General features: G+C 48.5%; 1 protein-coding gene across 2 annotated transcripts; it reads left to right on the top strand.

The window, feature by feature from the left end:
• The first annotated feature begins 299 nt into the window (after positions 1 to 299).
• Positions 300 to 13329, top strand: hs3st1l2 (heparan sulfate (glucosamine) 3-O-sulfotransferase 1-like 2). Of its 2 annotated transcripts, none has more exons than XM_029257088.1 (2): positions 300 to 324; positions 11867 to 13329. In XM_029257088.1, exon 2 carries the CDS (start codon positions 11956 to 11958, stop codon positions 12838 to 12840), a length of 885 nt encoding a protein of 294 aa, XP_029112921.1. In that variant the 5' UTR covers positions 300 to 324; positions 11867 to 11955; the 3' UTR covers positions 12841 to 13329. The 2 variants fall into 2 exon arrangements, with proteins under 2 accessions (XP_029112921.1, XP_029112922.1); XM_029257089.1 differs by lacking the exon at positions 300 to 324 and adding an exon at positions 1003 to 1042.
• Positions 13330 to 17459: the final 4130 nt, after the last annotated feature.

The following is a 17459-nucleotide window of genomic DNA, read 5'->3' as shown; positions in this document are numbered from 1 at the left end:
AGCAGAGCAGCGCAGAGCAGAACAGAGCCGCTCTCTTTGCCTCTCGCTCCCTCTCTGAGCAAGTTCATCTGGAGATCCATGGTGCCATTGCTCTCCAGCCCTGAGTAGGGCCGCCAGTTGGACACCCCGATGAGGCAGGGAGGACAAGGAGCACAGGAGGAGAGAGGAACGGCGGACTGACGCCCAAAAGAAAGTGTACAGCGGTAACGGGGCGCTGTCCGGTGGATTGAGGAGGGCACAGCAACACTGCCAGACTGGTGGACTTGGACTCCAGGGACAGACCAGCTCACAAAGGTGGAGCAGATCGTTACCACACGGAGACAGGTAAACCTTTTCTCCTGATTATAAGATCCTCTGGGCTGGAACCACAGCCCTCGGCCACCAAGGCTGCCCACCGCTCCCAACGGGGAGGTCAGAACCGCGTCCAGTGCGGTGGTTATCAATGTCCTGGGACAAATGGCGATGACTGTCCCAGGATGCTGCTGTCCTCAGCGACCGTACGCCTGGCTGCCTGCTACGCTGCCTGGTTTGAGCATTCTGGCTTCTGCTCTCTTGTGTGAGCGTTGGCTGGGAGCATGATTTTGAAACAGGGTCAGTTGGCATGCAGCGCCGTAGAATCTGGGTGAATGGTTTCCGAGATGTGGCCAGCCCGAAAAATCACAGAAGGCATGTGCACCCAGATAAGCAATTTCAGTAACAAGCATGTGCAGGCAGACAGCTTTGAATCGCTGTTAGCGCTCGTGCTGCCGAAAGAACAACGCCGCTCTCACCCGGTTCGTTCTGTCTCGAGGCTCACGCTCAAGTCCGCTTACTGTAGAGGGCTGTGTTCTGTAGCTGGGAACAAGGAGTGCCTCACTATCCTGTCACTTGTTGTGAGAACTTAATGGGGCTGGGGAGGAAAAGCAGAGTGCAGGAGCAGCAGGATGTGATGACTACAACAATTGCTTTGGCTCCACGTGACCCCTGAGGTCGTGATCGGCTGGACTCCGGCGACGAAAAAGGCCCGTCGATACGAGGAGTCTGCCGGGCGGTGCTGTCCCAGGTAAAGAAGTGACAGGACTGGAGCTCCTTCCCTCCTATTTACTCTTCGTAAACTGCCGTGATACTAAGTATGAAAGCATTATGGACTGTTGGTTTATTTTTTTGCAGTCAGACTGTAAGGTTTCTTTTTTCTGTTCATCTCACCCATCTGAGAAACGGTAAGACACAAAATAGAATTTAAATGAGGATTAACACTGGAGGAAAGTTTGTTTCTTCCCCTAACTGTGATTCAGAAATCAAAGGTTGTCACATCAGTGAAGAAAGCGTACAAGATATCTCAAAGGAAACTAATAGTTAGTAGGTGCCATCGCTGTATTTTTTGGACTTCGGCGTATTTGGAGAGGAAAATCCTTGTCAGAAACAGAGGCGATACTTGGCCAAAGAGTGGCAAGAATTAGAAAGTCTATTTCTGTTTTGTGCCACTTCCCCAGATAAAGGGGGGATTTGAGGCAGTCACCGTATCTGAGGGTTGACCTGAATGCTGAAACATTTAGGCAGTTTTTTAGGAGGGAAACATACATCTCAGGATGGAGTGTGTCTGTGGTCTCAGTGAGTGGAGTTGAGTTATTTGATCTCCGTTGGTTCAAACCACCATGGTTCTGGTTGTATCCAGAGAAATTGAACTTGTCATGTACAAGCAAGCTCGAGTTGTAGGCTTCTCCATACTGATGAGGACAACTTCAATCGTAACTTACGCATGATTTCTAGATATCCCACAGGGGTAAAAATCTTTGCATTAGAAATGAGGATGTGAAGGTTTTCTTGCCTTGGAGACCAGCCCCTGGCACTGGTCATGATTGAACAACATTTCCCATGCATCAGAGAGACACTGTTTGGAGGGAAGCTGGAGTCAGTATGAGTCTTACCCCTTAACAGGGTACATTACGTAGCATTAAGGGTAAGATGCTTGAATAATTCATATTCTTATGAGGAAAGTACCTTCTTTTCCTGGGGGTGACACGGTATGTGTCCACAGTGGAGAAAGACACAACCCCTAGACCTGGATGGCGCTGACAAACACAGTGCTGACGCAATAGACTTGGTCACCAACCCATAAACTGTGTGTGTGTGGATGAGACCAAGAATCGCTACTCTGAAAGTTTGTTAGTTGAATGCAAAACAGAACACCTACTGTTTTAATGTACAGCAGCAAAAAGAGTGATATTGGACTAAATGACTTCACTTTGAGAATCTCATGTCTGGATCTACCTCTTCATCTGTTGGTGAAATGCACTTCTGTTTATTGAGTTGTATGCGGGTTTGGAGAAACGTGCCTGCTAAACGAATAAATCCAATGTAAATGTCAACAGCACGAACATCTTTGTGAATGAGAGGCAACGGTGGTGTCATTCGAACTGTCTTTCTCTCATATATTCACATGATCGCGCACAGCGGAGCAGAAGACACTCTGGTGAGCCGGGATGCCTCGTGCACACATCTGTGCCTTCGGAGTCTCCTAGCAGGAGTATTTACTGTCAGTAGAGCTACAGCAGCGCTCACCTGCAACTTCTCAATCCCTCCTTTTAACTCCACACATCACACTAAATCGATTTCCAATACAGGCATAATAATAAGAAATGGAAAGCACGATAACAAGATATTCAAAAGACAGAGTTGTATGTTATTTACCCTTAAGGGCAGGCAATAGCTGATGAATTAGGAGCTGGCGGTATCACATGGGGGTGAAGCGTGATGGAAAGGTGGCGCCGCACTGATGGCTCAGCTGGTACATGTAGAAGGTAGAATATTGTCTACAGCATTTTCATCATCTGTTTACTACCTCTCCACAATTTCGAAAACTTAAGGCAGCTCTTACTGTTTGCAATTGCTATCTGTCAGCATATCAGCTAAAATAAAAGTGCTTTCACAGTGACTTTTAAATGCAGAAATTTGCTCCAAATGTAATGAATGAATATTGTTATTATTAAATTAGCTGTAAATTACTTACTTGATAAAAGTAATATTTAGTATGGTACATTATAGTTACATTCAAATATTAAATCAATATTAAATAATTAAATGATAATACTAATATGTTTCTATTATTACACATACTTTTCATATTCCGTATTGCAATATTTAGATTGTAAGGGAATTACAGAATGTGCTTAATTTTCACTATTTTTGCAGGCTCTGTGAAAAGATTTACTCTATACTGTAACTAAACACATCTGCTACCCTTTACTGATACAGTGATCAAACTGTCAAAATATAGGCTGACTTTGAGTGTTGAGTTCAGATGCAAAAAAACCACACAAAGGCTGAAGCATGACATTTTAGGAAGAATTTGTGAGTCAGTGCTGCTTCATGTGCAGCTAAGCAAGCAAGTACCTGAATGCTGACTGGTTATTATTTGTCAACAGTGAGCTGTTCAGGAGCCAGACGCTTGTCTGATTTCCTCAAGCCCTTAATTCTTCAAGAGCTGGAGCTTTGAAAGCAATCTTTAAAACCTGTGTTTCTGTCTCAATACAGGACATAGAGTATCACTCAACCTTCAAAAGAGTGAGAGATCAGCTCAGTGTGCTTCTTAAGTGGCTGATTGTCATGGGAGCTGTCTTGTTGTCAAGGCAACCAGAGTAAATGTTTTCTGAGTTGGGGAGCTAACAAGTTTCTGGAGGGCTGTGTCACCTGACCATCTGCACAATGCAATTGAAGCTATGGAAACCCTACTTACATTGGTGTCAGACATACTGGACTGGCAGACGAATTGTTGACTATCTTGCTTTCTGTTACTTTTACTCATTGAAAAAAGCTATAAGTTCGTGGGAGGGAGGTGAGCATCTTCAGCAGATAGGAAAGGTTTCCAGTCAGATCCACTTCCAACCCCTGTTTCGTGTTTGCAGGGAACAAACTGGATAACTGTAACTTTACAGCCATTGTGAAATGAGAACGAGATGCTCTGGGGCTCTTAGTGGACCTTAAAGTCCAGCAAGATGCCCACATCTCATCAACAGAGCTCCACGCCGACGGACTAGATCGGTGCACACGGATGACGTGCGTTGTGAACCCATGCATCTCTCGCACTGAGAGCTTCTCCAAATTTCTGTTCACAGCGAGGGTCGAGCAGAAAGGTACTTACTGTTGGATTCACTGTACACATATCAACAACTTGTCTGGACACAACCTCCCTTCTCCATTAAGAGTATTAATATGGAATTCCATCTGGTCACCCCACCGTAATCCTTCTTTTATTGTCGGATAGAAGTTTGTCATCAGCATATCCGACTCAAATAGGTTAATCTCTCCAGCAAGGCTTATCTTCTTCAAAGAGTGCGATCTACTGTACATCATTGCCACCCTTTGAATACGGATTTCAGAAAACAAGGCACTCAAGGGCAATAAATATGAAATATTTTACGTAACTAAGTTGAGGAGATTGAGTGAAATGATTACTGTGTGGGGACTGAAGATGCTTAAGTCATAAAGAGATTAATGTTTTAAGTTGCTTTGGAGAAAACTCTCAGCCCAGTGATCCAGTAACTAAAAAGATAATGGTATTAACCCTTAACCACACGCTCTGACATCCCATCCCTGTGAAAGCTGAAGTCAAAGTCAAATTTATTGTCATTCCGCTATGGGTGAGTTACACATACAGGGGAACTGAATTTCATTTCTCTTGGACCTCTGTGTCACATAGGAAAGAAAATATTAAAAAAAAAAAAAAAAAAAAAAAAAACACACTAAAAATTTTACATGTAATACACAGTACAAAGAAAATTATACAGGACATGTAATTTACACTGTAGCACTAGAGACAGTGGAGTGAGCTGTAGGAGTATAATGAATAAATAAATGAATGGGGGGGACAGTGTGTGCTAAGAATTTAACAGCTCGAGTAGATTTTTGGGGGTTGATGGCCAACTTTGCCGCAGAGGACTCAGTTATTGTGCAAAGTGTGATTTAGCTTCGCAGTGATTTTCCTTCACATGTGCTCCTTGTACAAAGTGGCATGTGCCATGCGAGGTCTTCTGTATGTGTAGCGTGCGGATGCTCGGCAGGGGGTTCGTGCTGTTGAGGATTCCCACATCCTGAGGGATGAAGCTGTTGCACAGTCTGGAGGAGGCGGTGCAGATGCTTGGGTATCTTCTGCCGGATGGCAGGGGGACAGAGACTGTGGGAGGGGTGGGTGGGGACGGTTGTGATGCTGAACGCTTTGTGGGTGCGCCGTAGAGGGGCACCGATGATCCTTCCTGCTACGTTCCCATACCAGGCAGCGATCTAGTGTCAGCAGGGGGGACGGAGGGCAGACGCAGTCAGACCACCCCCACGCCTGCTCCCATCCACTGGAGGCCACCTGCCCCCTGCAAATTTTAAGAAGACACAAAACAGTGTCGGTGTATGAAGAATACTGTCCGTTATATAACAGCAGCCCCCAAACGAAATAACCGTTCCCTTGGTTCCCAGCTTGGGCTTGATAAACAATGTCAGTATTAAGAGTGATGAGAGATGGCTGTGGATAAAAGCAGCATAAGCCTGAGTGCACGCGCTGCATTGTGTAAGTGCACTGGAGGGGTTAATGTGAGCAGCCCCAGCAGCAAGCAGAGATCCACACGGACAGGGCTGGACCGAAATACCGGTCGCGTTGTCATCTTGGAAACGCTGCTCCGTCCCGCTGTGTCAGTTTGGAGCTGCCAGCCTGTCGCTCAGCGCACGGTCACATTGAAAGCAGGAGCCTTAACTCACAAGCCCCAGTCTGAAGGCCCAGCGGGGAGTGCTGGGTACCACACCTCTTCATGTGCAGGATGTCCCATCTCTCTGAGCTGAGTGCGAGATGACAGGTCTGGCAGACACTTTTCTCTAAAGCAACATGCAGCTCAGAGAGAAAAAGTGCACTGAACAGATAAAGAGCTGCAATTGCAGACGTGTGACCGTTAAAATACGGTCAGTTACACCAGTAGCTGCCTTTGAATTTAAGACAGGTAGGAAATTTAAAGGCGATCGTCAGGAGAGAAGCGAGTCAAGGTTTTGGACCCTTTCTGAGCTCTGAAAGAGATTCAGCAGTTCTGAAGGATCAAGGGTATTTGCGTTTAAGAGGAAGAACATTTAGGAGCACGGAGCTGCGTTTTTAAAACTTCTTTCATTTGTCTGCACGTCTTCCCCTGGGCTCAGTGTTAGGCTACTGACATAGACCTGATGCTTTTGTCCAAGGTGATTCACACAGTTTTACGCATTCGTGGAGCTGGGTAATTTTTACCGGAGCAATGCAGGATAAGTACTTCGCTCAAGGCTGCTACAGCAGGAGGTGGGGTTTGATCCATCGGCCTTCGGATCTGAAGGCAGCTGCTCGCCCCACCCTACTACCGCTGCCCTCATTTACCGCCAGGACTTTTGTCTTTTGCTTGATGTGCGCGCGGGGTTATAACGTCAGGCTAAACGTGGGCTCGTGATAACTACGAGGGCTCAGCTCCTCTCCTCACATCTCCACCTCTCCCTCTCTCCGGCTCTCTGTAGCGCACAGGCTCCAGCTGTTGTTTTTCCAATCCAAGGTTGCCATAGTGAGACGGAGGGTCTCCACCTCAGCTGGTGATCTAACAAGCTCTGCTTCTCCCCAAACCCCATGTGCCGCTCCCTCCCCCCATCTCCTTACCTCTGGTTGTATCTCATCTTTGTTTTCTTGATTACCAGCCACCGTCTGAAGTCTAGATGACTCCTTGGATGTGGCAGAGCAGCAGGTTACCAGAGCTCGCGCGCAGCTGCATCTTATTAATGCAGGACTTGCAGCGATATTGACTTGATGAGACTGGCGAGCGGTGCTTTCATCGGGTTTGGCTCCCAGTGCCTGTGTAGCAGACTGGCACCCGCACAACCGGCGATCGCCGGTGCTCGTCCCACCTTCACCGTAGGCAGATACCTACTGACTTTCACCGGCGCCGGTCACGCGGAAAATTATGCCAGCGGGGGTTTTGCCCTGAAGCTCTGAGCCTGTCGTCGAGGCTCACAGTGAACTTCCGGAGCTAATCATAAATGCCTTGAGAGTCATATGCAGAAAAATGAACGCTTTGCTTATTTATGTCTCAGAAATGTTTGGTAAAACAGCAACGCTGATGTTTAATGACAGCGCTGGGGTAGGGCTGTGTGAGTTTAATGAATGGGAGCTCCCCCCGGCAGATCCAAGGGATGAGTCCAGATGATGCACGACGGAGGACATGTCAACAGCATCCAGCAGGACAACCGGTCCGAGCGTGTCCGTCTGCAGCAGGCGCAGTTCACGGAGCCCCGTGCCGCTGTTAGCCGAAGGTGATGTTGAGAATGTCAGCCAGCTTGGCTCGGCGCTGCAGGCCGACTCTGGGACAGACTGACTCCTCCCTGCCGGCCAAGGGAGGATGGAAACTGCAGTGCGAGTGGCTGAAGGGTGAGGGGGATGCCTGTGGGGTGGATAGAGATGGAGGGAGGGAAGGATTGCTGGTGCTGCCGGTGTCGAAGCCATTTACTCCAAAGCCCCTGCAACCAGAGCCTCTGCTCCCATCATCAGCGCTTGCAGCATCCGGCGGCGGGTCCAGCTCTGAGAGCTTCAAGCATTTGACCCAGATCTTCAAGCCAGAGCGGCCTCGTTGACGACGGGGGCGGAAGACAACATCGGCAGAAGGGGGGGCGGGGGGCAGGGAGCCTCAGAATTTAGCAATGAGTCTAATTTGAAACACAGCTGGACGTCTGTCCGCAAAAGCGGGGCAGATTTACCGAAGGTCACCGAGCGCGCCGAGAAGCGTGGCTCCTCTCAGAGCGGGAGAAAGAGCTCCTTATCTCCAGAGGCATTCAGGGAACAGGGATCCTTTTAGCCTTGGTCTTGAAAAATAAATCAAACCTGAACCCATAATCCTCATGCATTTTGGTTTTCTGCGTGTGGGGTCCTTCAATGGGGCATCTCACATGTTAAATGACCTATTCTGTTCCTCTCAAGTATTTCTCCTCTAATCTCAGCATTCTTTGGGCGAACTTATTTCATCTGTTTTTCAGTATCTGAAAGTTTAACCCCTTACTTTATTTTTACTACCTACGCCTCTCTGTACTCGTACCGAACGCTTTTTATCACCACCGAGCTGTTTTACTTTTATTCATGATATAACGGTGACTGTACTCATCAAGACCCCCCTCAAGCTCTTCAGCTCTGCAAGTTTCTAGTTTTTATTGTCATGAGTACTCAACGAATACAGTGAAGTTCCTGTGCTATAGTTCTCCCTTCCTACAGTACTGTGCAGTAGGGGGTGGGGGCAGTACAAGAGTATAAACAGAAAACAAAAACAGCGCAAAGACAAAACAATACAATAATGCAAAAAGAGGACAATCCAACACTATTCATCCTTCCACAATCATCTCACACGCTCCAACCTGTGCCACGGTACGCTCTGACCGGCACACTCAAGAGAACTTTCTGTTGAGATGCACACAAGTACACGTGATCACTGAGGACCCGGAGATGTTGCATGGTTACATTCTAAGAGAGAGGACTTGCATTCCTTGAGAAATTTCCCATGTTTTTGTATTGTTTTCCTCTTTCACTCTTAAGATTATGTAACCCTAACCTTAAAAAAAAAAAAATCACACTAACATTCATCTGTTCTCTTCAGAGTGTGTAACCCTCACACAGAGTCTGAAACCACTGGTTCCAAGTAGGGTCATGGTGAACCAGAGCCTAACCCAACAACACAGGGCTCAGGGCTAGAGGGGACACACCCAGGATGGGACACCAGTCTATCACAAGGCACCCCAAGCGAGACTCGAACCCCAGCCCACCAGAGAGGAGGACCCGGTCAAAGCTACTGCGCCACCTCACCCCCTCTCAATGTATGAGCTTTATTGTGAATCTAGTTTGCGTTTAAGCGTGCCTTACTTGGCAGCTCTGCTCACTCCAGATGAAGGAGTGTCTGTAATGAAACCTATAGCCACTGAATCACACCCAGTTCAGCCCAAAGAACCACACACACGCACACACACCATCTGAAACCGCTTGTCCCATGCCGGGTCGCAGGGAGCCAAAGCCTAACCCGGCAACACAGGGCGCAAGGCTGGAGGGGGAGGGGACACACCCAGGACAGGACAGCAGTCCATCACAAGGCACCCACAAGGCAGGACTCAATCCCCAGACCCACCAGAGAGCAGGACCCGGTCAAACCCACTGCGCCACTGCCCCCCCCACAGAACCACACATTACCTATTTATGCGACTCCTTTGCAAAGGCAACTTACATTGTTTGGTTGTCATACTACGCTGCTTACACTTATTTACACAGCTGAATTATTTTTTTCTGGATCAATTTATGATAAGTAGCTTGTCCAAGGATGTTACAACAGAAGCGGGGATTCAAACCCAGGTCCTTTGGATGCAAAGCCACAGCTCTGATCACTGCATCTCCTGCTGTACCCATACAGTCACACACTGGCCTGTTGTGTCCAGCTGCACAATTTGCCTATATTATCATACATATATTAGCCCTTTAAACTGTGTGGATATTTATCACCTATAATATTTTGTCTCCCAACTTTCCCAACACTTTCCTTAATAACCAGGTGAGGTGTGCGGGTTAACGGACATTTGAAGCGGCTCCTGTCGTAGGGTGTGCAGGTGAGCAGGTGTGTGCAGAACCTCATTAGTGGGACTGGAAGTGAAATTCTGCCCCCGCGGAGGAGACTCCCAGCCATGAGGGAGACCAGCACCCTGCGCAACACCTGAAGTCTGCCAGGCTCAAACCCTGAACCTGCACGCCCTTTGTCTCCCTCCATTGCCATATCTTCCCCAAACACGGCCCCCACAGAGAGGCCAGTAGAAGTCCTTTGGTAGCTGCGGACGGAAACTGCCCACTCGCTGCTTAAATCAGTGCAAATCACAATGATGCCTTCATCGCTGTTTTGCCAACTGCCTCTGCTTCCCTCTACCTTACAGAGAGACCGAAGCAAATGCCAGGAGACCTTCGGAGATGTCAGGCTGCATGGCATTATCTCATCTAAGTGTGAATGTCACCGAGAATACCGCATTAAATTAGTCGCGCGATGTCTGGTCTGAAATTAGATGCACGGTGTGTCTGCTGGCAAATTGTGGTAACAGGTAAAATGTAATACACTATAATAATAGAGCTACACATACAGCCAAGTTCAGAAACGAAAAGATATGCAAGAGGCCCCGGTGAAGAAAGAATGGTGCAGTAATGATGATGATGATGATGATAATGAAAACGATGATGTAGTTCCTCAAACAGAAAGAGACAAACACAGAGACAGAAATAGACCCTGGGGTGCAGAAGAGATACAGCGTTTCCCAAAGGGCCAATTACCCTGTGCAAACAGGAAAAATGCACCGGTACGACAGGGCTTCTCATCAGGACAGCCTAATTAATAACCCAGCCACATCACGACAGCGGCTGAACAATAAGAGCCAAAATAATAAGATAGAATTGTCACATGAGTCCCGAAGACAACATGGGGGTTTGGTAATGGCGCATTTCCTCGGAACTAAAGGAAACTTGTTTTAAACAAACAAAAAAAAATATAAGAGGCAGCAGGCATTTAGCAAGCAGTGTTTCCTACGGGCAGTGACGCATTGCTCCCATTTATGACTCCTAGTGACATCATTAGGAGTCTCTCAAGACCGGACCGTCTTCTCCCAAGAGGTGGACGTTGGCATGCTGGGACTGATTAAGCAAAACCCCACAGAAGCAGAGCCGTTCAAGAAAAAGGGTGCAGAGACTCACCAGTTTAAAATCGACATAAATTTTGTGTAAAATCAAAACGGTTGAATACAATACTGAAGGTGACCAATGAACGACCGAAGGACCGAAACGCTTCATCTTAAAATGCGGTCCATCCTGGACCACATGGAAGCAATGGAGGTCAAGGTTGAGGTTATTTCAGACACTTGCCTAGAAACGGCACAGCTGTCATGGAGGAAGTGAGACATAGGCCTGGAACTTCAGCAACTAGAAAAGCGGGATAAATTATGTCTTCTGCGACCGATCAGATGGTTTCCTTCATGAGGACACATCAGAGAGCAGGTCTCGACATTCTGAAGGCCATGCAAAATGTTATATAACAATGAGTGAATATAATAATCAGGTCTCTACGGCTCGTTGATTTAAGGTCATCGTTAGGATTTTTGAGACAGTACCAATTAAGTAGTGTTAAGGTTAGACAGTGTTGGTCAAGGTCCTAAACAGTGTTACAACTGTTGCACCCTTTTCAGTTTTATCCTTTAACAGTAGTCTCGATGTCATCAGTTTAGCATCTTTGCACAATTGACCAATTACACTTTTAACCTTCTTTACATTCTGGGCATGTCGTTCACACCCGTTCGGATTTAAGTGAACACTTTACCAGTCCCTTCCCATTTGAGTTTTTATGTATTAATATGTACATGTGATTTTCTTGGTGCTGTCATCCGAAGCAGAGAACACGGGTAAAGCAGGACCCAAGCGCAAGATGGTTCATTCAGGGCCGAGGGGATAGACTTTTTCTTGTTGGTGGAGATGGGCAAACGGTCGGTCGAACGGGGTAAAAACGACGATCCGTAAATGAAGTCAGGAAATGACAGGAATAGTCCAGAGTCAGGGAACGAAGGGGACCGTGATGGTCACGTGGTGATGAGACACTTGTCTAAAACGAGATTCTACAACCGGGAAATGGTTGAGTAGTGGTTTTTATAGCCAAGTGTTCCAATTGAAATCAGGTGCTTAGCCGGAGTCAGGTGCTGCTGGTTGAGGAGCGGGCGTGGTTGTGACAGATGCTGTGTATATTGCATGCTGTTTGACAAATATTTGTTTAAAATCCATCTCCTTTTGCCAGTGTGTGAGTCTAGACCATGCGCAGCTGAGTGTGTATTTGTGTGACCCCCGCCGCAGGTGTCCTCCAGCCCTTCGAAGAGTTCAGCTGATGAGCGCGGACTAAGGACTGGGCTGGCTGTGCTGCGCTGTGTCAGCTCTTGTCCACCATGGTGTGGACCCTCCTTCTGGCTCTCCTGCTGCTCTTTCTGCTGCAGACCCAACTTTGCGTGTGTCTCCGGGGGCTTCGTGCTGCCGCCGCACCCCTCCCGGTCAATGCTACGCAGCGCCTGCCCGGCGCCATCATCATCGGCGTGCGCAAAGGTGGCACGCGAGCCCTGCTGGAAATGCTCAACTTGCACCCCGATGTAGAAGTGGCCAAGGCTGAGGTGCACTTCTTCAACCGGGACGAGAACTACCGTCGCGGACTGTCTTGGTACCGTGCCCAGATGCCTGTGTCCCTGCCTGGCCAGCTGACCGTGGAGAAGACCCCGGGTTACTTTGCATCCCCAGAAGCACCCGGAAGAGCGCGGGATATGGACCCAGCCGTGCAGCTATTGCTGATCGTGCGGGACCCGGCGGAGAGGCTAGTGTCCGACTACACGCAAGTGCTGCACAACCGGCGGCAACGCGACAAGCCGTATCCCCCCCTGGAGGAGCTGCTGCTGCGCAACGGCCGCATCGACGCCAGCTACAAAGCCCTGCAGCGCAGCCTGTACCACCTGCACCTGGGGCGCTGGCTGGCCCACTTCCCACGAGCCCAGATCCACGTGGTGGACGGCGACGCGCTCATCAAAGACCCCTTCCCCGAGCTCCTCCGGGTGGAGCGCTTCTTGGGGTTGCCCCCTCGCATCAGCATCTCCAACTTCTACTTCAACGTCACCAAGGGGTTTTACTGCCTGCTTTCCGCCGGCCGAGACAAGTGCCTGGACGAGTCGAAGGGCCGGCCTCACGCCCCGATCGGCCGCTCGGCCCTGCGGACGCTCTGCCGCTTCCTGGAGGAGCCCAATCGCCTTTTCTTTAGCATGGTGGGCAGGTCCTTTGCCTGGTGCTGATGGCCAACCCAAAACCCAGAGGGCTGCATTTGCAGTTCGCACGCTGGTCGGGACAAAGGAAATGGGCGACTCCTGAGTCCCCCGTGAGCTCCCATGTAGCCTCCTTCACAGAGCAAAGCTGTCTGGAGGCTGATGGGACTGTCCATCAGCGTATATCAAAGTGAATATGTACTGCTTGAAGGATGGGACGCCGCTGCCCGTTACCGCTATGCACTGTGGCACGACAGAAACCCACCTCTTGCGGACTGCACGCGAGCCGGCCTAAGAGGAATTCGGGGCGGAAAGCGACGCCTGCTGACTTTGCCCTGCTCTTTGTGCTCGCTGCACAGATTATCAAGGACAATTTTCAGAAGCGATTGTGTCCTGGTCATGTAGAGTTATAGCTAGTTGTTTCTACTGACTCGTGTGCGGTCATGTGTCACGCACGGTCACTCATGCACGTGGAACTGAGGTGTGTGTTTAAACAATTAAACTTCACTTTTATTGAAATAAATTAATACGATTTTTAAAGAATCTTTATTGCTTGACATAAGTAAGGAAAAGGCTGAAGACAAAGGCAAATAAACCCTAACCCTACATGAAGCCTGTGGTCTCGTCTCCGTTGGTGCAGGAAAGGCTCTGGCTCGCTCTTTGCTCTGAGTCACAATCGAATAAAGCATCGCGCTAAGTTTCCAGAGTTTATTCGAACAGCGGAGCTGAGCTACGATTTCGGCGATACAGATGAGTTCTCCATTGCGAAATGTGATTTATTGTCCTTTCAGTTTATGCCATTTTTTGAGGGTCGAATACTGTTGAGATTTGGGAAAGTTTGTGGTGAATAAATCAAATTTGCCAAAAGCACGACCCCGAAATTCAAGTTTTCCAGGCTCTACGTGTAGTTCTCAGCACAAACACAACACGGGTTTATTGAGCGTTCGTAGGGATTTCGTGATGGTGCCAATTTTCAGACGGTTCCTTCCTAACAGCTAATTACCTTGTAAATCTCAGCTCTACTACAAAGCCTGTGTCTGTTCTCACCCATCACGGCCACTCGAATGAACAGGAAAAGGGCCGCAAATGGAGATGTTGCCTCTGGCAGCTTTAACACTGATATGGCCGGAGCCCTCTGCCGATACTCGAGGGGAGCTCCTGCTGTACTCTGCTTAATCTCGTTCGACACCTTCATCCCACCGCACCTCCGCGAAACAAAAGTTTTAGGAGATGGAAGAGCTTCCTTTCACCGAGGGGCAATGAGAGGGTTTGGCTGCAGTAACATCGACGCCTGTGTGACCCCCTCAGAAGTTCATAGCACAGGCCCAGCAGCTCACCTCAAAGCCTCTTCCCGCCACTTTGATGGGACCAGATAGAAATCATTAAAAAGTTGAAAAGCAGAAGCATCAGGAGTCGCCCGGATTAATATTACAGTGACATGACGAAAGGCAGGACACATACAGCTGGAAGAGAAACAAAAAGAATGTCCCGGCCGCGGCTACGCTCGGTATTCGGTGTAGTCACAGTGAGGGCCCTTTACGAGCATTATTTCGCTATTTGCGTGATTACGGAGGTTATTGTCATTCCATTGTTATTGACTTCTTCACAGCTTTAGTGGCACGGGTGAGGAAAGCCCTCAGACCTCAATCACCTACGTCTACATCAGTGAAAGAGGAGGTGATGATCTGCCCAGGGGGTCTCTGAACAAAAACAAAAGTGACTCAGGGAGGCCAACGTGAGCCTAGAGTCTTGACCGGCTGCACTCTGCCCGTGTCTCTGGGTGGTCTGGGGCATCCGTGGTTCAGTAGGGGAAACCTTGGGTCAGCAAAATCCATAGCACATCATACTAGGCACTAGACCAGCAGGTTGAATAGGAGTTAATAAAAGCAAACCATTCTTAAGATTCTGGAACCTCAAAGGCTTGTACATTTTTCCAGCTGCTCACCTGGGAAAATAAACCCAACAGTTATGCGGTTGTCGTAACCCCAGGGGGTGAAATCCCCGATGTCCGCCAGGGGCGGCGCTCGAGATCCATGCAACTAACCCAACCCACCGGTTTTCAATAAATCGCACGTAAAAGGGGGTAAAAATACATCACTAGTTTATGGAGTCTTGATCGGCACTTTACTTGTGATTCTACAGTGATCCCTGTTCACTGACCTGTTATAGTGATTTCCGGTTCCAGTCCGGCGCTCCTTCGCCGTTCACGCCGATCACATACCTTCTCAGTACAACCCAGCTGCTGTAACACCTCCTAATATTAACTCTGTTCACGCAACAGTTTCGCGTACTGTAAGAACACCGTCTCCGATTGCGTGTCACCCATGCACTCCATCTGTGGGTTTCCACATTTTATAAACTCTGCAGGTGAGGTCATTGCGCTTTACGCCCGGGCTCCCGACGTTGCGGCGAAACACGTCCGTGGTCGTTTCACGTCCGGGAGTCACGGCGGTAGATTAACTTGGTTTGCACTGCAATCGTACGCTGCTGCAGTTCACGGCAAACAACTCAATGGCAGCAGATCTGCAAGCGGACAATAAGGACATCAGGCTCATCCGGATACGCACAATAGCTATGTAAAGGTTGTTCAGCAAGCGGACGCGACTTTTGAATAAAATGACGCATTGCACCAAGGCAAGAAGGCCGCGGCAAAGAAAAAAATAAATAAATAAGGCGGCAGGAAATCTAAATATACCAAGGATTTGTGAGCTCCGCCGATGCTTACCCTAACCCTGTCAAAGGAAAGGCCGTGACGGAGTAAGTAGGGACACATGACGCTGGAAATACCATCATTACAACACCTTATAAAGTGAAGGACACAGGGTTTGTGGATCCGCGTGTGCGTGCGCGGGATGGTTAAGAGGAAAAAGAAACCGACACGGGATTTACACACAGACAATAACGCACACTTGAGACCAGTAACTGAACACACGGACAAGGCTTCACATTGCCTGTGCTTGTTACTCTGGTAACAGGCCCTTTTCATCGGTAATTGAAGCCATGACTGCTGAGGATGTGACACTGTTCCTGGTGACTTCAAAACATGACATGCTAAACACCTGTACTTTGGCCACAAAGAACATTTTTGTCGGGAACTGCTTTACGGGATTTGCATTACTATCCAAGAGATGAGTTTTACAAGGACACAGGAGACCACGGAAAGGCGTAATAAAGGAACGATCAGGACCCCCCACAATGCGTCAGTCAGTCATCAGTCATACCGTCTCCTGTACTCCCCACCAGGCCCTCGTCTACGGTGTCCTTACCTGGTTCCTGCTGTCGACCAACAGCCCTCTTCTCCCCACGTTGCGTCCTGGGGAGGCAGCATGGATCGATAAAAATACAAGCGGCTTTGCGCTCGATTCAAATAAGTTGATTTAAAAAGACACATGTATGAACTGTGCGTTTTAAATGAATCACCGACATCGAAAAATTACTCTGGGTGTTTGTTACGGCTGCCTTCGCTCCTTCACGTAGGGAATCGTTTCGCTGCGCAATCCAATCCGAGCGCTTTCAAAATGCGAGATTGCCTTCTTTGTGGTCGGCGTGGGCACATCTGGCTGAGATTTATAAAAATGAGACGTAAGATGGGCAATTAATTAATAAGGCCACAGATCCCTTGAGAATCGCTCTAATTTCCCAATTTAAAAGGACGATGCGCTGTGTTTAATTCTCGTTACTAAAGTTAAGCCTTGCAGAACTTTGTAAGGCAAGAGGAGGACGCATTACATTATGGGGCCGTTGTAAATGGGTAATTTATGGGGCTCACGATGAGGAACTGACCATCAAAGGAGCTTGGTTTGTTAATAATTGGACGAGCGAGCGCAAGGGATAATAAGCTCTGTAAACAGCCACCGGTCCCAGCTGATTCTGTGCTCCCCTTTCCTTGCTTCTCACATGAGCTAATAATTAAATAAAACATTTTCCAAATCCACATTCCTGCAGATCCATGAAATTCAACGGAAAGATAATCCACCGATCCAAGTGTGTGATATGGTAAGAGGAACTGGCTAGAAGGGCAGTCCCGCTGATATAACTAACCGATACCTTCATTGCGATCCGTTGCACCACGTGGGTCAATTCACACACGTTAAAAAGACAAATTTCCAAACTGCTTTTATTCCATTGTCACCGAAAAAAAAAGCAAGACCTGCTCCACAACCCCCCGGCAGGACCCTCAAGGAGAAAAGGCGCGGCGCGAGAAAAGACTCGGCTGGGCAACGCACTGGTGGTTTCAGCGCATAAAATGGATCGTGTGAACAGCCACGATGTCCATTTAAACAATCTGGAAACTGAAATGGCTTTGGGGTGACAAATTTAAAAGGTAGAACTGGTTTAACCAGGACAGCTGTGGTTCTCAGCCTTCCGGAGGCCCACGGCCAGTATGGAGGAGGGGGGCTCAGACTTGTGGAGCCAGGTATTACGGGACTTGTGTAGAACTGAGGGACGTTACCAGCCACACTTGTGGACACTCAGGGGCTGGGTGTAGGACAAGGGTGAGAATTCCTTTGATCTCCAGATAAGTGACTTTCAAATGCAGCGAAGATCCCCCCAATATAAGGTGGAGGGATGGACGGCAGAGGGAGCACACGGCAGTGTAGAGGTAGGGTAGAGGGCCGTTCACCGGTGCGGACCCTGGAGAGCAACTT

This window comes from Scleropages formosus, chromosome 12, assembly GCF_900964775.1.
Source record: "Scleropages formosus chromosome 12, fSclFor1.1, whole genome shotgun sequence".
Classification (NCBI taxonomy): Eukaryota; Metazoa; Chordata; class Actinopteri; order Osteoglossiformes; family Osteoglossidae; genus Scleropages; species Scleropages formosus.
This window is presented reverse-complemented; position numbering and strand designations above follow the sequence as displayed.